General features: G+C 39.7%; 1 protein-coding gene across 2 annotated transcripts in view; it reads left to right on the top strand.

The window, feature by feature from the left end:
• Nucleotides 1-27,197, top strand: part of BORCS5 (BLOC-1 related complex subunit 5) — a 109,456-nt gene extending 82,259 nt beyond the window's left edge. For both annotated transcript variants that reach the window (XM_069101500.1, XM_069101499.1), the window contains exon 4: nucleotides 26,454-27,197. In XM_069101500.1, coding sequence (XP_068957601.1) covers nucleotides 26,454-26,684 — 231 coding nt within the window. In that variant the 3' untranslated portion in view covers nucleotides 26,685-27,197. The remainder of the gene's footprint in view (nucleotides 1-26,453) is intronic.
• The last annotated feature ends 689 nt before the right edge of the window (nucleotides 27,198-27,886 follow it).

Below are 27,886 nucleotides of genomic sequence, written 5' to 3' on the forward strand. Positions count from 1 at the left end.
AGTTAGGGTTAAGGAATAGGTGGCATATTAAGTAACCCTGTCCCTCTGGAGAATCTGTTGGTTGCCAGTGTCTGATGTTAGCAGGGAGAAAGACTATCACTTCCTAAGGGAAGCCCTTCATTCATTAGGAAACTTTTCCTCATGATAACCAGTGGGCAGCTAACCCTTCTAAGTAGGATGCAGTGAAGACCCTTTTGGTCCAGGTGATCTCTGGGATTAGAAGTCCATGAACAACATTTATTAGGCTGGGAACTGTAGAAATTAATTATCCCACCTCCTGAAAGAAAGGGGGGAGACAGTGACTTATAGTGCTGTCAGTAAGCAAGGCAATGGGTAGGGTTGAGAGTTTACTTCTCACATAGTTGCAAATCCCCTTTGAAGTGTAATTTCCCAATATTTGTTCCGTTGTCACTAGGTCTCTGGAGCCCCCTGCTGGGGGGCTAGTAGGGTAATCAATCAATTCATAAGCATTTCTTTAAGAACCTGCTAGGTTCTAGGTACTGTACCGGGTAGAGGAAGGTACACTGGGGATACAAAGACAAAAATGAAACATAATCTGCCTTTGAGGAGCTTAAAGTCTACTGGCAGAAGTGGTTTCACTTCAAGACGTTTGATTTCCATTAGAGGATATTGTTCTATCTTGGGCAGGAAAGTCAATCTGTGCTTAGGGATTAGTGCAATTACCATGGTGTAGGGAAAACTTTCCTTCTGGATAAAAAAAAAAAAGATGAAGTTTAAATCATAATGCATTAATTAATTAGTATAATCCAGAGACTACACAGAAGCCATAATTAATATTCTAACAATTCAGGGGGCTGAGAGAAAGATGGAAAAGCCAGAGGCTGGGGTAGAGATTGTAAACCAAGATTTCCATGGGATAAGCAAGCTTTCTTCTAGGAGCATTGATGAAATGGCTGTCTGGAATATGCATCCCAAATGTTTTGTTCTATTGAAGCAGCTACTCCCTGCTTACTTTGGTTTATAAGCATAATCACAGGCCATGTGGTCATGTGGGCACATGGTCATTGGACAAGTCCACCACATTGTCTCCTGATTTGGCCAAATTGTTGAGACTGTGGACTTTGAATTTTCTTTTTTCTCTTCCCTTTCACTCTCATAGTCCTCATGCCCTGGGCTCTTCAGTTCTACTTCCTGTATGCCTGGTCTGCCCATATAGTGAAGTAAGATTTAAAAACTGACCCTTTCCAGACGAAATGGACCATCTAGTGAGTCAAAAGTATAACTTGGCTATTTAAATTACTTGCGAGTTTCTTCAGGTTAAAGGTTTAATTGATTCCAAGTGGTAGGAGTGGTTTGTTTCCATAATCTTCATATATGCTGAAAAAAATTTGTCAGGAGAAAGTAGGAAGGGCATGTACATAAATAATGATTTAAGATATATGGGTAGAATAGCCCAGCAGGGGAATTTTGGAATGAGTAATATAACTCTTCTGTAAGTTTTTAAGTAGACAAAATTAAGAACAAAAAATGAAACATGGTCAGCAAAAAACATTATGGTAAATTGTTACTTGAGCAATTGTGCAATACTGGAAAATTTTTGGTTAGATAAGCAAATTTAACATGGCATAACCCTAAGTTTCCTGTCTTTTTTTTTGTTGTTAAAGATGTATTGTCACAATTTATACAGTTCATATGTTATAGTTTCCTCTCTCCTCCTATCCCATACTTCATTTTCTATCGCTACAGCCTTCATTCATTTCAATGTAAGAAGTGTTTTTTGGTTTGTTCCCCAGTACTTCGATAGCATTGAGTATGTAAAGACAACAATGTAAATAGTCCCTGTCCTAAACGAGTTTACTTTCTGCTGGGGAAAACGGAGAAATAAGTGCAAAATATACACAAAATCATTTTTGGGGGGAGGGAGCACTGGCAGTTGGGATCAGGAAACACCTCAGGTGGGAGTTGTTTTTTGAGCTGAACCTGGGAGCAAGCTAGGGATTCTTGGAGGCAAAAGTTAGGGCTGAGAACATTCTTATCTCTCAGCATTTTTTCAGGCCATTGTCTCCTGCTCTGACTTCCCTTCTATTCCCATTTCAACTTTACACAGGTCCTCTATTCTCAAATCCCACCTCCTCATCCTATTGCCATATATCCCTTGTCAGGCTTTAGTACTATACTAGATTATTCTCAATGTCTTTCTTCTCCTCTCTTACTTACTTATGTGCTGCTGAACAAAGTTATAACTTCATGCTATACAGCTCTTTTTGTGGTGGCAAAGAAGTGGAAATTGAGCAGATGCCCATCAATTGGAGAATGGCTAAACAAGTTGTGGTGTATGATTGTGATGGAATATTACTGTGCTGTGAGAAATGATGAGCTGGATGCTTTCAGAAAAACCTAGAAAGACTTAGATGAGCTGATACAAAGTGAAGTATGTAGAACCAGGAGAACATTGCACACAGTCACAGCAATATTGTATCAATGACAAGCTTGAGAAACTTAGCTACTCTGGTCAAGATAATTCCAGAGGACCCATGATGAAAAATACTATCCACCTTCAGATAGAAAACTGATTAACTCTTAGTATAGATTGACGCATACTGTTTTCACTTTATTTTTCCTGTTTTTGTGTGTCTCTGTGTTTTGGTTTTTTTGTTGTTGGTTTTTTTCTTTGTTTTGGCAACATGGCAAATATGGTAATATGTTTTGCATGACTTCACACATATAATTGACATTGCTTTCCTGCTTAAGGGGTGGGGGAAGGGCAAGAGAGAGGAAGAAAATTTGGAACTCAAAATAAAAAAAATTAATATAAAAAAATTTCAAAATGTAATTGGGAAGTACTTAATGAAATAAAAATATTTTAAATTTTTAAAAAAGAATGCTAAAAATAAGCGAACAGGAAAACAAAACTTCATGCTATACAACTTCAATTGAGCCCTGCTTGCAAAAAAGATTCCCTATCTCCCTATAAAAGCTTTTCTAAGCCTTCTCTCTTCAAGTCTCCCACACTTCTACTCCCCTCCCTCTGAGCTAAATAACTCTCTTTTTACTTTACTGAAAAAATGGCAGTCATTTGATGTTAGCTCTTTTTTTCCCCTTCTCTTCCTGTCAAAACTCCTTGACATTACATCCCAACTTTTTATTTTCTTCTATTATTTTCATTTGCCTCTTTTATTATTTATTTAATTTTTATTATATTGATTTACATAACTGATTTTATTTTCCTCTTCTATTTGGCAGTGAGGTAACTGTTCTTGCTAACACCAGCTCCTGTTCATGTGCCTTTGATTCCATCTCCTCTCATCTTCTCCAGCATATGGTAACCTCAATAAACTGCAGTCTCTCATTTTTCCCTTACTGCCTTCATTCATCTCCCCCTCCTTACAAACTACCATCCCTTCAAGCTACTGCCCTGTATCTCCTTCCTTTTTCAGTCAAAATCCTAGGAAAGGCTGTCTCTGCCTCCACTTCTCTCTCTTTTCAGGCCTTTTTAATCTCCCTTCTTACCTCATTGCTTGACTGAAACTCCTCTCTCCGAATTTATCAGTGATCTCTTAGTAGCCAGGTCTGCTGGTCTTTTCTTAATTCCTATCTCTATCAACACTACTGACTCTTTTCCTGAGATAGTCTTTTTTTTTCTCTTCTTCTCATGTTTCTCATCCCACTTATCTTACCATTCCTATGTAAACTCCATCATCTATATCATGCTCCTTTAATGAGGATGTTTCCTAAGCCTTTCTCATAGGCTCCCTATTTTTCTCTGTATATACTCTTTCCTCTTGGTTATCTCATTAACTCTGAGGAGTTTAATTATCATCTCTGTGCTGATTACTCCCAGATCTCTATATCCAGTCCTGGTCTCTCCCTGGGGAACTAGGTGGTGCAGTGGATAGATAGGGTGCTGGACCTGGAGTAAGGAGGACCTGACTTCAGATTTGGTCTTAGAAATTTACCAGCTGTGTGGTCCTGGCCTGGTCACTTCACCTGTTTGCCTCAGTTTCCTCAACTAATCTTATAGTCAATAATGAGGTCAGGCAGAATGATTTATGCTGACAAATTTTTGTTCATAGTAATAATCAAAAGGAAATTTTAACTTATTTTAAAAATTTATAGATATAATAACTGTAGGAAGGATTTGTTGAAATATATAATGTACTTGATCTGTCTAGTGTGTAGTTTAATAGTGTATTATTTTATTAATAACAATAATGATTCACATCTGTATTGGTACTTTCTTTTTGGTGGCAATTGGAGTTAAGTGACTTGCCTAGTGTCACATAGCTAGTAAGTGTCTAAGGTCATATTTGAACTCAGATTCTCCTGATTCTAGGACCTATGCTTTATCTACTGTTCCATCTAGCTGCTCTGGTACTTTGTTTTTCAAAGAACTTTCCTCACAATAATTCTGGGAGATAGAAAAGACAGGTCTTGATATTCCCATTTTATAGGTGAGCAATGACACCATAGGACTTACCTAATATATATTGATGAATGGCAGATTGCCTTTTTTTGATTTTTGTAAAAGCTCTCTTGAGGAAAAAAAAGGAGAATTAAGCAAAGGATATGACCATTGTTTAGACTAGGTGATAATGAATGATGGGAAGGTTCAACTCTGATTTTGCTTTTTACCTCTGCCAAGGAGAATAATCATTTGACTGTTAAGTTAGGAACACTTATGTACAACAGATCCCTTCTTAGACACTTGCCATTTGTGTAACTGTGGGCAGGTCATTTAACTTCTCTAGTCCTTAGTTTCCTTATCTGTAAAATGTGGGAATTGGATTTGACAATCTCTGAGATCCTATCCAACATTAAATTTATGATCTGTAAAACTCATGACAAATTAAACAAGTCACCAGACCCAGACAGACTATTTCCCAGGGCAATGAAAAAACTAGGGTGTGATCCCTGAGAAGTTATCAGTGATCTTTGAAAGACTGCTGTGATATCAAGACACACACATGAACTAAATGAATATAACTATAAAGGAAATATAACTGTATAAGGAAATACAGACCCAAATAATTGAAGAAATACAAGTTGCTCTTGGGGGAGATGAATCAATATAATAAAAAGGCAATAATACCTAAATTAATTTATGTATTCATTGCTATACCAAACTACCAGAGGATTACCTAACAGAGCCAGGAAAAAATAATAAAGAAGGTCATCTGGGGGAATAAAATCAAGAATCTCAAGGGAAATGATGAAAAAAGAGTAGAAAGGAGGCCTTGCACTACCAGAACTCAGACTAATACTATAAAGCAGTAATCATCAAAATGACTTGGTACTAGTTAGAAAATAGACTGATCAGTGGAAGAGATTAGGTACAAAATTCCACAAAAGCCAGTGAATCTAATAGCTTAGTTGGAGACTCAGAGTCCGTAGCAATTCTAAACTTCTGTGATTCTGTTATTTTGGGGAGAGAATGGCCTGTTGGGCTGTATAAAGGACATAGTAACCAGTGTTACACCCCTGAGAGATGAGTGGAGAGAGGCTTTCTGTCTAGATATCCCCTTAGCCTAGAAAAACATGGAAGAACAAGAAGTGATGATGCTTGAGATTGCTTTCAGGACCTATATCTGTAGGATAGATAGTCTTGCTATAAAATCTTGGTGTCTCTGGGACATTTCAGATAAAGGACCAGTAGAGAGCTGTCCCACTACAGTTAATTGAGTAGGTGTTCTATAGAATAGACATTGGTCAGGACCCTTTGAAGTTGATGCTTGTAACCTGTGAAGGAACTAGTAGGAATACCACATGAAGAAGAGACTTGAGGATTTGTGCTACATGATGGTACACAAGCATATGTGCATATACAAGTAAAACTTTATACATTTTTTTATTCTGAACATAATAAACAGCAGGTAAAATGGGCATTTCCATCTACATAGTAGAACACAAAGAGGAATGTTCATGAAACTGCACATCTATTACATATAGCTTGCTTTTCTTTTTAAATGTAAAAACCGTAAGTAGTACTTACAATGGCCCTGTAATTATAATACATTCAACAGGTTACTGTCAAAGCTATCCTATTTGTCTGCAATTCTTTCTGGCCTTCCTTTCTGGCACCCTTTTCTGTGCATTACACAATGGCTAATTCACTTGCTCCAGGACAGCTACCCCCAAAGAAGGGTCCGTATGGAGATGATTTGAGCCAAGATCTTGAATAAGAGGAAACTTGAATTTGGAACACTGTGGAAGACTGTCAAAGCTGTGTCAGCTCCTGGGCAACCACTGACTGGGCAGAAGAGATGAGCTAATAAATCCAATGGCAGCTTCTTTATGGCCTGCTCTAATCATTGGAGACCTCAGGGAGATAGGCAGCTAGATGGGAGCATGAGTAGGCATTGGATTTAGAGTCAAGAAGACCTCATTCAAATCCTGCATCAGACAATTACTAGATGTTTGATCCATGACAAATCATAGCTTCTCTAAGCCTCAGTTTCCTTATTTGTAAAATAGGACTGATAACAGCATCCATCTCTCAGGATTGTTTCAAGAAGCAAATGAGATAGTATATGCAAAGCACTGTTCAAGCCTTAAAGTGTTATATAATTCTTGGTTATTGTTATTATTGTGATTATGATACCTAACCACCTAAGGATAGTGGTCAGCGCTCAACCTTTCTCAGTTGTCCATAGACCCAGAACTTAGGCCATAAGACAGTCTGCCCAAAGATCATATACCATAACGAGTCTTTGTCAACATATATAAATGTTTCCCTGATGTAATTTGAAAGCACTGAAGATTTTTGATACCTGTAGGCACATGACATTCATTCTTCCACCCCAGAGGATAGGTAACCAGAGCATTCCATGGTGGCAACAATTCACAGTAGAGGTTCCTGGATTCCCTAGCCAGTGATTAAGCTCCATGGAGATAATGAGTAGAGACACTGCCCACATAGCAGGCACAGGACCACATAAAACATTCTAGGGAGCATGACACACAGATGGTGTTTGTCAGGTCTGTTATTAATGCATGGTCATTGTATGATCGTTCTTATCAGCGTCCATGTATAAGAAATATCTATCTAGTGTCATTTGTTTTTTTTGGGGGGGGTTTGGGCTTTTTGGAGGGGAGAAGGCAGGGCATTTGGGGTTAAGTGACTTGCCCAAGGTCACACGGCTAATAAGTGTTAAGTGTCTGAGGCTAGATTTGAACTCGGGTCCTTCTGACACCAGGACCGGTGCTCTATTCACTGCACCACCTAGCTGCCCCTATCTAATGTAATTTGGAAGTACTGAAAATGTTTTCACTATGAAGGACACTCAGCAATTTCTACTTTTCCCAACCTTCCATTCATATTTTGGGAAGCAGCATTGGGTAATTTAAATAACCCCACAGCTAATTGTGGAGGACCAAGAGACAATTTGGACTGGAGAGGTGTGTTCTGAGCAGCTAAATTGCTGATGCAAGTGGGGGGGAGTAAATTCAGCATGGTATTCATGGCACAGACCTAGAAGGAGGTGTGAGAGGTGAGGTGTTCCTGACAACAGGGCACTCTTTTGAGCAGGTCAAGGTTGCTCGAATGTCGTATAAGGGAACGTTTCAGAAATGGAGACCTTCTGTTCTGGGGCTGTTTTCAGTTGTTACCATTCTCTGCCCTGGCCAGATGATAGTGTGCGCTTTGCTCATAATAAATAGCTGGTTTCCTGGAAAAGGGAAATCTGCTATCTGTTGGGAGATGAGAGCTGCAGGGGGTGTGATATGCAGTGCAAGGTGCTGGGCTGAGGAGCGGGGGACAGGTGGCATGGTCTTCTAGGAGTTACTGGGGAAGCAACAGAAAGGCTTGCAGGTTACACAGTACACTGGGGAGGGCAATGATGAGAAGCAGGGAGAGAACAGCATCTGGTAGTAGCTGCTGGCAGCCCAGGAAGGTGAAGCCCAGAAGGCAGTGAGGGAGCCAGAGGCAGGAGGTGCCAGCAGAACCATTTTGCATAGATGACTAGAGGAGTCATAGCAGGGAATAGCAGTGTGACTGAGCAAGTGAGGGCACCCCCTGCTGGAACAATACTGTGTAGGACTGACACCAATAACATACACCTGCTATTGATGGTGATGGTAGCTGGCTAGCATTGTAGTTTTATTTTACGTTTGGCTGTGATACAAACCCTATTTGTGTTTTCTGTTCATTATTTGAGTACTGTGAACCATGTGTTTGTAAGGGGGATTGGAGAGTGCCCACTGGGTAGTGGAAATGTTCAGATTGTCTGGTGATCCAAAGAGATGAGATATACCAAGGTATATCAAGTTCCTCATGGTCTGTGAGTACAGCTGACACAAGGCTTACCAAAGACACCTTAAATTCTACTAAAAGTTGGCCCCTGATCTACAGACGTGCTAACAGGACCCGTAATGAGAAAGAGTTCTTCTTCCTGTGCCACACATATATCTGCAGCTGAAACTCCTGCTGTGACTGCCAAGAATAATCCTTTGTAAAAAAGTTTGTAAGTTTTTAGACAATCTTACAGTTCAAAAGTGGAGTAAGAGAAGCAGCTGGGAGGGAACAGCTGACCTTGAGAACAGACTCCCAGGTGGGACCAACCATTTTCTCTCATCCTGCCTGAACTTTTCATTATATTTTATGTTATTTTATATATCTATTATATTACATATTTTATATATTAATATATAAATATGTATTATATATTTTATATTATTCTATCTGAACTTCCACTTAGAAGACAATAGTTTGGGTTAACAGGCTCTTAAAATTTTTGCCTCTTTTTAAAAAATTGCCTCTCTGGATATTAAGGTGTTTGTCATTCCTACATTAGTGTGATTTAGGATAATTAGCATGATCCTTCCCTTTTTTTTTTTGCTTTTATTTTTTGGAGGGGAGAAGGCAGGGCAATTAGGGTTAAGTGACTTGCCCAAGGTCACACAGTAAGTATGTTAAGTGTCTGAGACTGGATTTGAACTCAGGTCCTCCTGACTCTGGGGTCAGTGCTTTATTCACTGAGCCACCTAGCCACCCAATCTTCCCTTTTTACAAGAGGACAGTGTTGTTGTCACGTCTTGAGTGTTCTTCTTTGTCTCTCCTATGGGGTGTAATGTGGAAATGGATAAAGGGATCCTGGCCTCTGGTTAGTAATGAAATGGGCCAGTCCATAACTGTGAATGCCACCCATAACTTTAGGCCATGGCCCTTTTCCTGCCTAGTGGCAGGGCTGCTGGGAAGTTCCATGGAAAGGGAGAAAACTGTACTACCTTGGAGGGATACAAGATAGCCCTGGTATAGTGTAGTGGTGTCAGGCTAAAATGGGGCCACCAGCCATACATAAAGATCCCTACAGGGTACATGTTGACTTAGAAAACTACACATATTTATGTATTTCTTTTCTTATTAATACATCAAACACATTTAAATCAATCAGGAACTCTCCATTTCAGTATGGTTCAGGCCATACTCTGGAGTTTGTGGGCCATGTGTTGGACACCTCTGGTGTAGTGGAAAGAATATTGCATTTGCATTTAGAAGGCCTGGGATCAAAACCTGATCCTGCTATATACCATCTTAGGTGAGTCATTGATCTTTCTGGGACTCAGGTTTCATCATGTTAAAATGAAGATGATTTCCTCTAAATTCTTTTTAGCAGTCACCCAGGTTTGAAAATTTTGGTATCCTTTAGTTGTCACTATCACCCTTCATGTCTAGTCGGTTGCCAATTCTTGTTTCTATATCCATGACATCTTTCATGTATATATGCCCTTCTTTCCACTCCCACAGCCACCACCCTGATTCAAGCTCTTACCACTTCTTGCCTAGACTGTGGTAATAGCCTCCTAATTGGTCTCCCTACCTCAAATCCATTCTTTAAACAACTACTCTGGTGATTTTTTTCCTTCCTTCCTTCCTTCCTTCCTTCCTTCCTTCCTTCCTTCCTTCCTTCCTTCCTTCCTTCCTTCCTTCCTTCCTTCCTTCCTTCTTTCCTTCCTTCTTCATTTTTTCTTCCTTTCTCAATTTCTTTCATTCAATCTTTTTGAGATGAGTTCTTACATGGATTTTGTTATATTATAAATGCAGATCCATTTTATGTACAATAAAATACCAAGGCAATCTGTAATAGTAACTCTTGTCCCCAAACCAACACAGGTACAATTTCATGTTTGTTGAATGTAATTCACAAACCCTTCAGATGAGGGTTATCACTCTTAGTTTGTTTTGAAGTTAGACAAGGTAACTTTCACAAGTCACACAATTCAAAATATAACTGACACATCATACAAAGGTGGTAACTGGTGCTGAAATAAGCTAAAAGACCAAGAAAACATTGGAAAACATGTGCATTTCACTTGTATTAGACATGCTATGAACAGCAGAATAATATGTATATTATATAGGTCCATTATTGTTACATATGGGCCTTCTGACATTAAAGGGCAGGCCAGCTTGTACCACCTGACATTGCTGCCGAGGGTCCCTTCTTCTTGGGTTTCTTTTTCTCAGGGCCCTCATTCAATTTGTAGTCAGCCAGGGCAGCAGATGGCATCTTCAGCAAGCATGAAGCAGTTTGACCGGAGGAAGGCACATTTTTCTTGCCAGTATTCGTATTCTTAATGGTTAAACTTTCTTCAACCATTTTTTCCTTTAATCTATTCAGTGCATAGGAAGGGATCTTAGGGAAATCATCTCATCCAAGGGTCACCAAACTACAGTTCAGGAGCAAAACCTGGCCTGAATCTAAATAAGATGAAATTCCAAATAAATTCTACAAGAACAAAGAGGGGGAAGATACGGTGTAATGGGAATGGGAATTTGAGGATCTTCCCTGCTCTTCAATAAGCCTAGGTAAATTTGAGGGCCTTCCCTGATTTGAAAATATACCTTGTCCCCTAATAGGCTGATGAGGTCACATGGAGCCTGAGATAGGAGTTTGCTGAAGGGTGGAGCAGAGCTGAGAGGAAAAGCTTGCTTTGAGGGAGGCTTGTTTTTCAGGAAGGCCCACAGTTTGTTACTTTGTTAGGCAGTGGGTCATGAAAGTTGTAATGTCCTCCGAACCTGGAGAAGGCTATATATACTCCCTGAGGTGAGGTTTTCCTTTGAGAAGAGTTGTGTAATTTGGCCATATTAAACTCTGGGTAGCCATTGAGCCCCCCAGCTTTGAAAACCCAGATATTGGTGCTTCTCTCTCTGGTAACTAACTATGTAGGTATGTAATGGTCCGACAGCTAGAAGCCCTGTCTGTTGGTCTGTTAAATTGTGTTATTTTTCTCTGTATTTTTTTGTCTGCTTGTAACTTCTGTTTGTTTTCTCTGAAGTTCTCTGATGTTTTCCCCTGACCTAGGTAGATGATATATATTTGACTAAACTAAGTTTATTAACCCCTTTTGAGTTGCTTTCCTTTAGGAAAGCAGATCAAAGAACCTGTGCTAGCAGCTATCCTGGGAATGCTAGGGTGTTTGCTGCTACACAGGTTAGACAACAGTTCTGAAAAAGGTCTGAGGTTTTAGTGGACTGCAGCCTCAATATGAGTCAGGGGTATGATATGACAGATAAAAATATCTAAAACAATTTCAGGCTGCCTGAAGAGAAACGTAGCTTTAAGGAATAGAGAAGAAATAGTTTCACTGCACTGTGTCCTAGGTCTCATCTGGAGTACTGTGTTCTCTTCTGGGGATGACAGTTCAAGGACATTGAGAAGCTTTAAGAGTGTTCAGAGAGGGCCACCAGAATGGTGAAAGACTTTGTGTCCATATCACGTGAGAATCAGTTGAAAGAAACGGGTGTTTGGGGCCTTGATGGCAGAAATGGGGGGGGGGTGTTGCTATGAGAAGTGTTTCTAAGTATTTGAAGGAGGGATCGGACTTGTTGTGTTTGGCATCAAAAGGCAAGACCAGGAGCATTGGGTAGAAGTTGTAAAGAGAGATTTTGGCTAAATATCAGGAAACACTTCCTAACAATTAGAGTTATCCAAAAATAGGAGAGCGATACCTGAAGGAGTGGTGGGATTCCTCAAGAAATGCAGGTCTTCAGGCAGAGGTTAAATAGCAATGTCTTGGATTTCTTATAATGGAAATTCCTTTAGCATGTGGGTCAGACTTGATAGTAGCTGAGTCTCTTCCGACTTTCAAATTCTATGATTCTGTGGATTAAGAAACTAGTCAATCAAATATAACTGTTTCTTTTTCCTGTTTCACTATGAGGCAAGAGGGTACTTGAAGAACTCAAAGGGAATGCCATAGCCACCCCAGTGGTGTAGGCCCTTGTCCCCTCTTACCTGGACTGTTGAATTTGCCTTCTCTTTGGGCTCTCTGCCTCAAGTCACTCCCCACTCCAATCCATTCTCCACCTAGCTGTCAAAGTGATGTTCCTAAAAAACCAGAGTCTGACCCTAATCACTCCCTATTGGGTCAACCCTAACCCCCATGACTCTCCATTACCTAAGGGATCAAATATAAAATCCTTTGTTTGGCTTTTGAAACTCTTCATAACCTGGCATCTTGCTAACTTTTCTTTTTTGAAAATTTATTTATTTACTTTTAGTTTACAACATTCAGTTCCACAGTCACTTCACTTTCAAATTTTCTCCCCCTTCCTCTCCTTCCCCCTCTTCTCCCCTATGGAGGCATGCAATCAAATATAAAATCTACAAATACCTTCACATTAAACATTAGTCAGGTTGTAAAGAAGGATTATCACCAATAGAGTGAACAATGAGAGAGAGGAAACACAACAAAACAAAACAAAAAAAAAAGAGCAAATAGTTTCCTTGACTCTGCATTCAGACTCTGTAGTTCTTTCTCTGGATGTGGATATCCCTTTCCATCATGAGTCTTTTGGAGTTGTCTTCTAACTTTGCATTGCTGAGAGGAGCCTAGTTTATCAAAGTTAGTCATCACACATATGTTGGTTGTGTCTATAATTGTGTACAAATTTCACCTGGTTCTCCTCTTCTCACTCAACATCAGTCTATATAAGATTCTCCAGGTTATTATAAAGTCCATCTGCTTCTCATTTCTTATACTACAATAGTATTCCATTACATTCATATACTACAACTTGTTTATCCATTCCCCAGTTGATGGGCATCCCCTTGCTTTCCAATTCTTTGCCACCACAAAGAGAGCTGCTATAAATATTTTTATACATACGGGTCCTTTTTCCACTTCTGTAATCTTTTTGAGATACAACCCTAGAAGTGGTATTGCTGGGTCAAAGGGTTTGTGCTTATTTGTAGCCCTTTGGGCATAGTTCCAGATTGCTCTCCAGAATGGTTTAATTAGATCACAAGTCCACCAACAATGTATTAGTGTTCCAATTTTTCTACATCCTCTCCAGCATTTATCATTCTCCTGTTTTGTCATCTTAGCCAGTCTGACTGGTGACATATGGTACCTCAGAGTTGTTTCGATTTACATTTCTCTAATCAATAGTGATTTAGAACATTTTTTCATATGCTTATAAATATCTTTAATGTCTTCCTCTGAAAACTGCCTGTTCATATGTCCTTTGACCATTCATCAATTGGGGAATGACTTGTATTCTTATAGATTTGACTCAATTCTCTGTACATTTTAGAAATGAGGTCTTTATCAGAGATTTTATAATGTCTACAGTAACTTTAAATGGTATTTCTCTTTCTATCTTTTGCCGTTGGATTTTGTTAGAAATATATAGGAATGCCGAGGATTTATGTGGGTTTATTTTTTTTCAAATGCTTTATTAACTTCTGTTTTGCATCATTCATTTATGCCAGATTTTGAGTTACAAATTTTCTCCCCATTTTTCCCCTACCCACTGCCCCAAAAGAGCAGTCCCACAGGATATCCTCTCCTCCAATCTGCTCTCTCCCATACTTTCTCCCATACCCCTTTCAACTTTTCCAGTGGATCTCTATGCCCTAGTGCCTGTATATCTTATTTCCCAATTACATGTAAAATAGTATTAATAAGAGTATATATATGTATGTTTGATTTGAAAACTTTGAATTCCAGATTCATTCCCTTCCTCCCTTGTCACCCACCCTTATTGGGAAGATAAGCAGTTCAGTATAGGTTGTATATGTGAAGCTAATGCAAAATAATAACATAATAGATATATTGTAAAAGACTGACTATATTTCCCTCCCTCCTATACCACCTCCCACTTGTTCTGTTGTCTGCTTTGATCCCGTCCCTTTTCAAAAGCAGGTGCTTCCAACTTCCCTCCCTCCCAGCCTGCCCTCCCTTCCATAATCCCCCCTCTTATCCCCTTCCCCCCCCCTACTCTCCTGGAGGATGAGATACCCTATTTAGTGTGTATTTTATTCCCTCCTCAAATTCAATGGGAATAAGGTTGACCCATTCCCTGTTGCCTTCCTATTCTTCCCCTCCATTGTAACCATTTTGCCTTGCCTCTTCTATATGAGATAGTTTACCCCATTCTGTCTCTCCCCATCTCCTTTCATTATATTCCTCTCTCACCTCTTAATTTCACCTTTTAAGTATCATCCCTTCCTGTTAAATTGGTCCTGTGCCTTCTATCTATGTATACCTGTAAACATATACACACATTCACCTATGTATTCATATGCCCATATACCCTTATATATATATATATATGTATATATATATATATATATATATTTCTATTCCCTTCAACTACTGAGAAAAGTTTCATCAGTTACAATTATTGTTTTTCCATGTAGGAATGTTAATAGTTCAACTTTGATAAGTTCCTTATGATTTCTTTTCCCTGTTTACCTTCTCATGCTTCTCTTGCTTCTTGTATCTGAATGTCAAATTTTCTATTCAACTCTGGTTTTTTCAGCAAGAATACTTGAAAGTCCTCTATTCCACTGAATGACCATATTTTCCCCTGAAACACGATACTCAGTTTTGCTGGGTAGGTGACTCTTGGTTTTAATCCCAGCTCCTTTGACCTCCGGAATACCATATTCCAAGCCCTTTGATCCCTCAATGTAGAAGCTGCCAGATCCTGGGTTATCCTGATTGTGTTTCCATAATATTCAAATTGTTTCTTCCTGGCTGCTTATAATATTCTCTCCTTAATCTGGGTATTCCAGAATCTGGCTATAATATTCCTAGTAGTTTTGGGGGGGGATCTTTTTCAGGAGGTCATCAGTGGATTCTTTCAACCTCTATTTTGCCCTCTGGTTCTAAAACATTAGAGCAGTTTTCTTTGAGAATTTCCTGGAGGATGATTTCTAGGTTCTTACTTTGATCATGGCTTTCAGGTAGTCCAAAAATTTTTTAATTATCTCTCCTGGATCTATTTTCCAGGTCAGTGGTTTTTCCTATGTGATATTTCACATTGTGTTCTATTCTTTCATTTGTTTGGATCTGTTTAACAGCATCTTGATTTCTCATAAAGTCATTAGCTTCCATTTGCTCCAGTCTAATTCTGAAGCAATGATTCTCCTCATTGAGCTTTTGAGATTCTTTTTCCATCTGGCAAATTGGACTTTTTAAGGCATTCTTCTCCTCCTTGCCTTTTTGAGCCTCTTTTGCCATTTGAGTTAGTCTATTTTTTAAGGTATTATTTTCTTCAGTCAGTCAGTTGACTCTCATTTCATAATTTTCTTGCATTGTTCTCATTTCTCTTCCCAATTTTTCCTCCACTTCTCTCATCTGCTTCTTAAGGCCCTCTATGGCCTGTAACCAGCTCGTATTTTCCTTTGAAGCAGGAGTTCTGACTTCACTGTCTTCCTCCTGTTCCATGCTTTGCTCCTTTTTGTCCCCAAAATAGGAGTCTAATGTTGGAATGTTCTGTCTGCTTTGTTTCCTTTGCCTGGTCATGTCACCCCTCAGTCACTTGACCCCTGGCCTTTTTGCCACAGTAGGACTCTGCCACCAGACAGGGGAGCTTTAGTCCCAAATGCTGGGGTTTTCTCAGCTGCCAGAGGTATTAGATGGGTGCCCTCTCTGAGGTCTCCACACTCTCTGGCAAGCTGGACACACACCCCAGCACCTCCACCCTAGACTGCAATCCAGATCCAAGCAGGTTAAAGCAAGAGCGATTACCCCTCAGACTGGTACTTGGTCCCTCTACACTCTACAGGCCAGGAGCTGAGGCTGCCATGTGGCTCTGGTTGGCTGTGCCAGGGTGAGAAGCCACGCACTCCCACTTACTGGGTCCCAAAGTCCAGACTTCACTGACCTCTCACTTTGTCCTTTGAATCTATGTGTTGATAAATGTGGAAACAGCCACAGCTGCTGCTAATCTGTAGTCCCTCCAGCAGGGGGCTGGTTAGGCCCGCCCTGGGGCTAAAGCCTTGGCTTCCAGAGCACTGCGCTGGCTGATTCCTGCTGGCCTGCCAGGCTGTCCTCGGTGGGAGGTTAGCTTCTCTGTGTCATTTTGTGGGTTCTGCAGCTCCAAAGTTTGTTTAGAGTCCCCTTTTTACATGGATTGGGGAAGGTGGAAGCCAGCGGTGAGGTCCTGCTTCTACTCTGCCATCTTGACTCTGCGCCCCATGCGGGTTTATTTTATATCCTGCAACTTTGCCCAATGTATTTATTGTCTCAAGTAGTTTTTTACTTGATTCTCTAGGATTCTCTAAGTATATCATCATATCATCTACAAAGAGTGATATATTAGTCTCTTCTTTGACTAATTTGATTCCTTCAATTTCTTTTTTCTTTTCTTATTGCCACTGCTAACATTTCTAATACCAAATTGAAGAAGAGGGATGATAATGGACATCCCTGTTTCACCCCTGATCTTATTGGAAATGCTTCTAGCTTATCCCCATTACATATAATACTTGCTGATGTTTTAAGATAGATACTTCTTGTTATTTTAAGGAAGATTCCATTTATTCCTATATTTTCTAGTGTTTTTAGTAGGAATGGGTGTTGTATTTTGTCAGAAGCCTTTTCTGCATCTATTGAGATAATCATATGGTTTCTGCTAGTTTTGTCATTGATATGATCAATTATACTGATAGTTTTCCTAATATTGAATCATCCTTGCATTCCTGGAATAAATCCTACCTGATCAAAGTATATTATTCTCAAGATAAGTTGCTGTAGTCTTTTTCTTAATATTTTATTTAAATTTTTGCATCTATATTCATGAGGGAAATTTGTCTATAATTTTCTTTCTCCATTTTGTCTCTTCCTGGTTTAGGTATCAGTACCATATTTGTGTCATAAAAAGAATTTGGTAGGATTCCTCCAATTTTCCCAAATAGTTTGTAGAATATTGGAATCAATTGTTCTTTAAATGTTTGATAGAATTCACTAGTAAATCCATCTGGCCCTGGAGATTTTTTCCTGGGGAGTTCATTGATGGCTTGTTCAATGTCTTTTTCTGAGATGGGATTATTTAAGTAATTTACTTCCTCTTCAGTTAATCTAGGCAATTTATATCTTTGTAAATATTCATCTATTTCACTAAGACTGTCAAATTTATTTGCATACAGTTGGGCAAAATAATTCCTAATTGGGGCGGCTAGGTGGTGCAGTGAGTAAAGCGCCGGCCCTGGAGTCAAGAGGACCCGAGTTTGGTTCCGGCCTGAGACACTTAACACCCACACAAAAATACTAGCCGTTTAACCTTGGGCAAGTTACTTAACCCCAATTGCCCTTGGAAAAAAAATAATTCCTAATTATTATTTTAATTTCCTCTTCATTGGAGGTAGATTCACTTTTTTCTTTTTTGATATTTGTAATTTGGTTTTCTTTCTTTTTGTCATATTGACTAAAGGTCTATCAATTTTATTGTGTTTTTTTTTTTCATAAAACCAGCTCTTAGTTTTATTTATTAATTCAACAGTTTCCTTAATTTCAGTTTTATTAATCTCTGCTTTGGTTTTTAGTATTTCTGATTTAGTATTTAATTGGGGATTTTAAATTTGTTCTTTTTCTAGCTTTTTCAGTTGAGTGCCCAATTTGTTGACCTCCATTTTCTCTAATTTATTCATGTATGTATTCAGGGATATAAAACTTCCCCTAAGAACTGCTTTTGCTGCATCCCACAAGTTTTGGTATGTTGTCTCATTATTGTCATCCTCTTGAATGAAGTTACTGATTGTTTCTATAATTTCTTGTTTGACCCACTCATTCTTTAGGATTAAATTATTTAGTTTCCAATTAGTTTTTAGTCTATCTTTCCGTGGCCCTTTATTACATATAATTTTTATTGCATCATGATCTGAGAATGATGCATTTAATATTTCTGCCTTTCTGCACTGAATTGTGAGGTTTTTATGCCCTAGTACATGGTCAGTTTTGTGTATGTGCATGTGCTGCTGAGAAGAAGGTATATTCCTTTTTATCCCCATTCAATTTTCTCCAGAGGTCGATCATATCTACCCTCTCTGAAATTCTACTTGCCTCCTTAACTTCTTTCTTGTTTATTTTGAGGTTAGATTTATCAAGTTCAGAGAGGGGGAGATTGAGGTCCCCCACTAGCATAGTATTGCTATCTATTTCTTCCTCTAATTCCCTTAACTTCTCTAGGAATTTGGATGCTATACTGCTTGGTGCATATGTGTTAAATAATGATGTTGCTTCATTTTCAATGGTGCCTTTTATCAGGATATAGTTTCCTTCCTTATCTCTTTTAATTAGATCTATTTTTGCTTTTGCTTTATTTGAGATAAAGATTGCCACCCCTTTTTTTTTAACTTTAGCTAAAGCATAATATAGTCTACTCTAACCTTTTACCTTTACCCTGTGCATATCCCCTTGTTTCAAATGTGTTTTTTTAGACAGCATATTGTAGGATTGTGGTTTTTAATCCATTCTGCTATCTGCATCCATTTTATGGGAGAATTCATCCCATTCACATTGACATTTATAATTACTATCTGTGTCTTTCCCTCCATTTATTCCCTACCCTGTTTATGCTTTTATTTCTCCCTTCTCCCTTCCCCTCCTTAAGAGTTTTCCTTTTGACCACTGCCTCCCTCAGTATTCCCTCCCTATGCACCTCCCTCCCTTTACCTTTCCTTCCACCTTACTACTATATTTCCCTCCCTTCTAACCACCCCACCTTTTCCCCCTTACTGCTCCTACTGCCTGTAGCGCACAATAGATTTTTATACTTAACAGTGTGTTATTCCCTCCTTGAACCCAAACCCATGAGAGAAAATGTCATGCAGTGTTCTTCTCCTTCCCTCCTTTCCCTCTACTATAATGAGTTTTTGTGTCTTTTCACATTAGAATCTTAAACTTAATTGATTATGTTAATTCCTCCTTGAACCAAAACCAATGAGAATAAAGTTCATATAAAGTTCCCTCTACTATAGTATGTTTATATGCATCTTCATGTGACATAATTTACCCTTTTCTACCTCCTCCTTACCTTTTCTCCCATTACAATCCCTTTGCACTCCTTAATAAGGTTTTTTTTAATAATCAGATTATTTCATTTATACCCATGCCTTCTATGTATGTATATCCTTTTAAAATGTCACAATAATTATATAAATCTCAATATTGACAGGTGTCAGCTTCCCATATAGGGATGTAAACAGTTTATTCTTTTTGAATCACAAGTTATATGCATGTGTGCGTGTGTGTGTGTGTGTGTGTGTGTGTATGTTTTCCTTGTTTACCTCTTTATGTCTCTCTTGAGTCTTATATTTGGAGATCGGATTTTCCATTGAGCTTTGGCTTTTTCATCAGGAAAGTCTGGAAGTCCCTTATTTCATTGAATGACCATCTCCTTGCCTGAAAGATTATGCTCAGTTTTGCTGGGTAGTTGATCCTTGGTTACAGTCCAAGCTCTTTTGCCTTACAAAATATCATTCCAATACCTCCGATCTTTTAATGTAGAAGCTGCTAGGTCCTGTGTGATCCTGACTGTAGTTCCATGATATTTGAATTGTTTCTTTCTGGCTGCTTGCAGTATTTTCTCCTTGACCTTACAATTCTAGAATTTGGCTACTGTATTTCTTGGAGTTTTCAATTTGGGATCTCTTTCAGGAGGAGTCTGGTGAATTCTTTTGATAACTGTTTTACCCTCTTATTCTAGGACCTTAGGACAGTTTTCTTTTATAATTTCTTGGAGGATGTTGTCCAGGCTGTTTTTTTCATCATGGCTTTGTGGGTAGACCAATAATTCTTAGATTATCTCTCCTGGATCTGTTCTCCAGGTCAGTTGTTTTTCCAGTGAGATATTTTACATTTTCTTCTAATTTTTCAATCTTTGTGTTTTGTTTGACTGATTCTTGATGCGTCATAGAGTCATTAGCTTCGACTTGACTGATTGTAATTTTTAGTGAATCATTTTCCTTGGTTAGCTTTTGAAGCTCCTTTTCCATATGTTGAGATTTCATTTTTAGGGAGGTATTTTCTCCAGTTAGATTTTGAACCTCCCGTCCCAGTTCACAGATTTACTTTTTAAGGATTTATTTTCTTCAGCGAAATTTTTTTTTTCCATTTTGACCAATGTAATTTTAAAAGAATTGGTCAGTTTATCTTCTACCTCTCTTATTTGGCTTTTAAATCTTTCTTGAGCTCTTCTAAGAATGTTTTTTGGGCTTGAGATCAAGTTCATATGTCCTTCTGTGGTCTCAGGTATGGATATAGAGTCGATGGTGTCCCCTGCAAGTGATTCTTCCTGTTCCTCAATAACAGGATTCAGTCATCTTTGGTTGCTTCTGGCCCATTGTGATTGCCTATTTCCTGACTTTTAAAGTGGATTTCTGCTTCTGGGATACAGAGGGCTGTGACCCATGCTTTTCAAGCTGGGGGCTAGGGGCCTGGTTGTTGACTTTGTGTACTATAGCCTCTGGGTGTCTAGACTGAGGCCAAGACCAGGACTCTCAGTGTTTCCCCTGGGTTTCCCTGAGGCTCACACAGTAAGGTTTGAGGGAGGGGTAGTCTGGCCACAGGTTTTCTGCTCTGTGCCCCTGGGCTAGAGCTCAGGGAGGCTCAGCAGCTGGCAGCCTGTAGCACTGGTGTCTGCAGATTTCCCTGGTGGTGCTAAGGCACACCTGGGCTTCTGGTATTAGTGCTTGTTGGCTCCACCCCCCTGGGCTTTGGGATCTCCCACTGGTCAGCTGAGATGGGGTTTGTTGGGATGCCTCCCTCCCTTCACCTCAGGCTCAGCACAGCTTCAGTCATACCCTTCCTCTAGGGCTTCCAAGCCTGCAGCTGCTTCTACTATTACAGGATTTTACACTGGGTAATCTCTGGGTTTTCAGGGTGAGGGAGGGGGATTAGAGCAGCTAAGGTTTACTCCACCATCTTGGCTCCCAGAAGTTCAGGTAGGTGATTTTTAAACATCCAGGCTGTGGGTTGATAGCCCCAGGAATATTCGCTGCTTTGTCCCTGCATTTTCTCTTACCCAGCTATGACAGATCCTCCATCTGGAGGTGAGACATCTGTGAATCACCCTTGTTGTGGTGAATCTGCTGGCCGGGGCTTGCTCTCGCTCCACTGTGGTCTGGTCTCAGGTCCAGGCTGGTGTATCCCACCCACTCCCGTGCTCCCCCCTGCCCAGTCCTACGTGCATGCTTTCCTGGACTGGGAATCTGCCACACTCCATCTCCCAGTGGATTCTGTCACTCTAAAATCCGTTCAGATTCACTTTTAGAGGTTACTGACGGAGTTCACGGAGGAGCTCAGATGAGTTCCTGCTTCCACTCTGCCATTTTGGCTCCACCCCCTCCTTGCTAACTTTTCCATCTTCTTATCACTTTACTCTCCTCTGTATACAGTTCAGTGGTACCCATCTCCTGACTGTTCCTTGAACAAGACACCACATCAGCCTTTTTGTTGGCTGTTCCTCATGCTTGGAATTCTCTCCCTCCTTATTTCAGACTCCTGACTTCCTTCAAGTCTCAATTTAGAAAATCCTTGCTTCTGCAAGGAGTCTTCCCTGATACCTCTAATGCTATTGCTTTCTGTGATTGTCTCTAGCTTTTTCTGAATGTGCCTTGTTTGGACACCGTCGTTCACATGTTGTCTCTCCCCATCAGCTGAGATTCCTTGAAGGTAGGGACTGCTTTTACCTTTCTTCATATACCCAGTGCTTAGCACGGTGTCTGGCACATAGTAAGCACTTAGTAAATGCTTGATAACTTGCTTTGACTCAATCTTCTAGGAGACCAAAACTTCTAGGAAGGCCAACCCCTCATTAACTCTGCCAGCCTTGGCAGGAATAAGACTGTCATTAGGGATAAGGAAATTCTAGAAGCGCATTTAGCGTAGTCACATCTTGCACTGTGAGAAGCATTTGGGAACTGAGGCCAACTTAGGGAATGGCAAATGCATTTTTCCATTGTGTCAGGGTCAACTTTTTCTGCTTTAATGATTTCTGTGATGTCTGGTTCCTGTAATTACCTCCTGCTTATTATGTGTATAATGGTATAGTTTTTATTCCTTGACTCTTGTAATGGCAAATGCAATCCTCTGTCACTGAGGAATGGAAAGGAATCAACATTGCTTGCTATAGAATATATGTAATACATATGTCTACTATTACCTACTCTTAATGACAATAAAGCCATGTTAAGATCTTTTATTGGAAATTGATTCTTTTTCCCTTGTGGAATTCAAGTTAGCATTTCACATGAGGAATCCCAAGTGTGAGGAGCTAGGGAAATAGAAGCACCTTTTTTAGGCCTTTGATTCCTCACCTTAGAGAATAGCTAAAGACCAGTGGCAGCACTTAGCAGATAATTGGTATGTATCCTGCAAGTGTTATGTCCCTTGCTTTTTAATTTTGCTCCTAAAATTAGCTAAGAAGCTAAGGTCTCTTCCTCACTTGAGAGCAAAGTTAAAATATCCTTTCTGAGCAGACAGTCCAACAGCACCTGACAGCATAGATAAGACCCTGCATATTCTCCTTTTGTTATCTACCCTTGAGTAAATTGAGAAACATTCTAGTTCCGTGTTCTCCTGCCCCTTAGCCAGTTGCAAAGATCTCAATGAAAAATCTTGAGTCAGAGGTAGTAAACAACACTTTGCTCCTCAATAATCACTATACTGTAACTTCTAAAAGGAAGGAGCATGTTTAACACACATCAGTGGTAGGGCTTTTCCTATACGTAAAGGAAAACTGGGAAGCCACTTTTGGAGCTGTGACACTTCCTAATCTGCTACACCAAAGGTGAAAGACTTGTGGCCACAAAACTCCTACATATTAAAAGGAAAATGGGACATTTTTATTTTTTGCTTTTTGGAGGGGGAAGGCAGGGCAGTTGGGGTTAATTGACTTGCCCAAGGTCACATGGCTAGTAAGTATTAAGTATGAGAGGTCGGATTTGGACTCAGGTCCTCCTGACTCCAGGGTTGGTGCTCTATTCACTGCGCCACCTAGCCATGACATTTTTAAAAAGATAAATAATACAGGCCAATATAGATTATGTTCATTTGTGCTTTTCAAAGTCAATATATGACCTGTAGGGATCCATTTCTATTTGAATTTAACCCCACTGTCTACACCATTGCCCCATTTGGAAGTTCTCAACATCCTACTTCCATTCCACCTAGCTATAAAAATATCTTTTAATAAATCTCCTTTGTATAGAAAAGTCTTGTTCATAGGTTTTTCTCTCTCCCTCCCCCCAGTCTGGTCATTTGGATTTAACCACTTAGTCATTTGGAAAGATATTTGGTACCAAAGGAAGAACTTGAAATGGACAGAAGGAACTGACCATAAGGAGGAGATTCTTAATTTTTAAACTCCTTGAATTTAAATTGCTGCAGCAAGTAGCTCTAATTTATACATCTCATATTCACTTGAGGCTTATTCATTGAATAGAATGGCAGCCGTAATCACCTTAAATTATATTCTCTCTTTTGTTCTCCATATCCTTGAATTTGAATATATTAATTGCACCTATAGATATTTCTTGATATTCTGTTTATTAAGGTTGTGTAGCCCCAGCGCGATATTCACAGTGCCAACGGCAACTGTGAATATGCTGGCATAGTGTTCAATTGTAAAATATAACAGATTCTCCATATAGAAGACAGAAGGAAAACATTTATTCAGATACCAGAAACCCAAATCTCAACACCAGGAAACCATCATAGCAATATAGAAGTTAGTACACCACAGCATAGCAGAGAGCCACACCATCCTTTAGCCTTCCCACAAACCAACATTCACAAGTCTAGCTGTATCCCTAGTTGTGTCTTCTCTTCCCTCTGTCTCTAACTGCTTTGACTCCCAGCTTCCTGTGGGCTCTACTCTACCCTTCAGCAAACTCCTCCCACCACAGGCTCCATGTTCATCCTGTTAGGGGGCAGGGAAGATCTTCAAATTCCCATTACCTTTACAGCTTGTTATGAGAATGCCAAACCAGCTCATATACTGGATCATTCCCTCCTGTTAAGATAGAATGTCTTTGGTAGCTGCTGGTTGAATATCTTTCTATCCTTACTAGACTTGGTGGTTACCTATTTCATGAATACTGTAATTTATCACAGAAGTGCATTATTAAGCTAGAACTGAAATATTCTTTGAAGGTATACATCATTTTTTGCCTTATTGGAGTTTCTTATCTAGCTTGAGTTGGTGAATTTCATTTTTCCCTCTTCTCACCTACCCAAGGTCTTATTCCCAAGATGTCAAAACAAGTGAGGGTGGAAATATGGGAAAAACATAATAGTAAGGAAAATGCCTATCTTTATTTCTCCCTTCTTCCTACCTCAGCACACAGAAATAGAACTTAGCATTTTCTTCTTGAGGCCAGCTCTCTTCTCATGGATGTGTCTTCATCAGAAGCATTGTTAGTGTTGGCATTTAGTAGTAATGGACTGAGCTCCAGCAGTTTGCAGGATGCCATGTAAATCATATTGAACGGATCACATGGAGAGTGGTCAAGCAGCATGACTAAATCAGGAGTACTTGGATAAAGCTGTTTGTAGATTGGGCCAGATTTTACTTTAGGAAGAATAACTAATTTTGCATGTAGTCCTAGTTCTGCCACTTCCTAACCCATGATCACTCCTCCTTTTGTAAGGATCTTAGGAAGGGACCTTAGGAAATCATCCTGTCTAAGGGTCACCAAACTACAGCTCAGCAGTCAGATGAGGTCTGCTGCCTGTTTTTTGTGCAGCCCTTGGGCTAAGAATGGTTTTCACATTTTAAAATACAATAAAGCTTTATTTAAAACATGAAAGTCATTCTTAGCCCAAAGGCTATCCAAAAAACGAGCTTGTGACTGGGCTGTAGTTTGCCAGTCCCTGATCAAAAAGGTTAAATGATCTGTCCGTGGTCACACACATGGAAAGCAACAGATCTTCTGTAGACCTTAAAAAGTATCATCTAAGGGTACAAATGTCCTATGATATTTTGTATTACAGTCATGTGGTTACATGTTATTCTCCTGTTGGACTGTATGCTCCATAAGGGCACGAGCTGTTTTATATACTCTTTGTATTCTTCATAGCATTGGAGTGCTGTGTTTTTGGTTCAACACAGTAAATACTTACTGAGCACCTACTCATTGCAGAGCATATTCCTAAGTGCTAGGGGAGAAAAGTGTTATTTCTAGTATTAAAATAATATAGTAAGACCCAAGGAGGATATGAGGCAGATCTATATTCTGTGAGCTTCCTGTATATTTTTCTACTGTTGAGAATTAACCTCACGGGCAAACTTGAAGGAGAAAAGGAATTCTAGCATAGTGGGTAGAAAGCTGACTGTGGCAGATACCACTTTAGATATGTTCTAGCTGACATGACACAACTTCTTAGCCTTTGAGGCAGTTTTCCAAGTCTCTAAGTTGCAGAGAAGGTGCCTACTGGCACTCTTAGGAGTTCTCTCATCCCAGAATTGCTTCTTTTTTTAATTTTTTTGCTTTTTCGAGGGCAGTTGGGTTAAGTGACTTGCCCAAGGTCACACGGCTAGTTTTTGTGTTAAGTGTCTGAGGCCGGATTTGAACTCAGGTCCTCTTAACTCCAGGGCCAGGGTGCTCTATTCACTGCACCACCTACCCGCCCCTCAGAATTCCTTCTACCAGTGAAGTCATAGAGCCAGTACCTGTCTCTCTCCTATAGTGGGCAGCATGTAGCCTGAAGGGTGTGTGAGAAGAATGGAAGGGGCAGTTCCATCCATTTTGCTTCATTGATGATAGACCAGCTGTGACTAGGAAATGCAGGTTTGTTTGTTTTTTTTAATATGAATAGGAAAAGGCCCATCACCTATCTTTTTGAGTTACTGTCTATCTGTAGTACTGTTATACATGAAGCTTACTTACTGAGATCATAGGTCCCTAAAAGGGGACCTTAGAGATCTGGTCTAATCCTGTCATTTTAGTTAAGGACTAAGGACGTAAATGCCCAGAAAAAGTTGTATCTTGCCTAGGGTAACAGAGTCGGACTATAGGTACAGGTAGCAGTCCAAGTCACAAACTTGGATTAAAATCCAGGTCCTTTGACTCCAAATCAGTGCTCTTTCTATTAAATTATGCTGCTGAGGAGGTTCATTGCAGAATGTTTTCCCCCATTCCTTGCTTTATAGTCGATTTTTTTTTCTATGACCATGTAACAGATGAGTTTTCCCATCTTAAATTGAGTGACTTGATAAGAGAATTTGGATGCCTACTGAGTTTGTTTTTCCCTTCCATTAGATGGACCTTACTGTGGAGACCCTCTTTGGCTTCATGCAGGAGCGACAGAAAAGGTACTCAAAGTATGCTGAACAGATCCAGAAGGTCAATGAAATATCCTCTATTCTACGCCGCATACAAATGGGCATTGACCAGACTGTACCTCTGATGGAGAGACTAAACAGCCTGCTTCCTGAGAATGAGAGATTGGAGCCCTTTAGCATGAAACCAGATCGCGAGCTCAAGTCATAGTTGTTTCCAAACCCTTTCCCAGGACTGGCCAATGAGATTTTTCTCCATGGAGCAATAGAAACCAATAATTCCCAGAGAATATTTGGAGCAATTATACCACTATTGGGCAAGAGCTTTTTGTTTGGTTTCCTGTTCTCCATGATGAGAAGAGAAGCAGTCCAGTTAGGAACTCCCCAGTCCGGAGCCATGGGGATTGTTCCTACTTGGTGTGAACCACATTCTTTCATCTCACCAGTCTGAAAGTCTTGAAGGCCAGCATCAACAATGTTGCTAAAACATAAAACCATTTAGTCCTTGTCAACTCTTCAGAGAACTTTGCCCTAAAAATTCTTTGTTGTTGTTATTGTTGTCATTTGAGTTAAGTGTGTGCAGCCTGTTTTCAGATAAGCTGGTCTAGTTAAAACAGGAAGAGAACTGGAGAAGTTCTTTTCATGACTTTAGGTATTTGCCAGTAAATAACTGTTAAAAGGCCCTTTGATTTGTGGGGTTATAAATGAAAAACTTGAATCCATATGTGTCAGTGTTCTTACTATTCCTCCATTAGCCATGTCAAGTCTTTGGGCAGGGGTGCCTTCTTCGTTCTTTGGCTGAACCTGGGTACATTTTGGTTTGGTTATGTTATACCCATTTTTGTGGGGATCCATATGCATAGAACACTCTCTTTGGACACCATCTAGCTGGTTCATATCACTTGAAATGATTAGTATCCTTGACTTACTATGGTATATATTTGTTTCTGTCATTATTGGAGTCATAGGATTATAGCTTGAGAGCTAGAAGGCACCACAGAGGTCATTTAGTCCAACCAGCTGACTTTACAGATGAGGAAATTGAGGCCCAAAGAGGTTGTGACTTTCTCAGGGTCATATAAGCAGTAAACAGAGGTAGGACTTGAGTCCTTTGACTTCAAATCCAGCAGTCCTTCCACTGTATAATGAAGTCTAATCCCTTCATTTTACAGATGATTTACTATATGTATTTTACAAATATGTCCCTTTGGTGACTGGTTTCCTTGCTCTAACTGTGGTACAGATTTGATTGTTTTTTGTTTTTGTTTTTGGGTTTGTTTGGTTGTTTTTTTTTTTTTGAGAGACTAGGTCTTGCTATTTCCCTTAGACTGGAAGTGCAGCAGCCACTTGTGAACCTGACCCCACTGCTGATGGGCACAAAGCTTTGACCTGCTGTTTCTGACGTGGGCCAGT

Source organism: Petaurus breviceps, unplaced genomic scaffold (assembly GCF_028583685.1).
Source record: "Petaurus breviceps papuanus isolate PSGF00001 unplaced genomic scaffold, PetGlider_PUasm1.0 470, whole genome shotgun sequence".
Classification (NCBI taxonomy): Eukaryota; Metazoa; Chordata; class Mammalia; order Diprotodontia; family Petauridae; genus Petaurus; species Petaurus breviceps.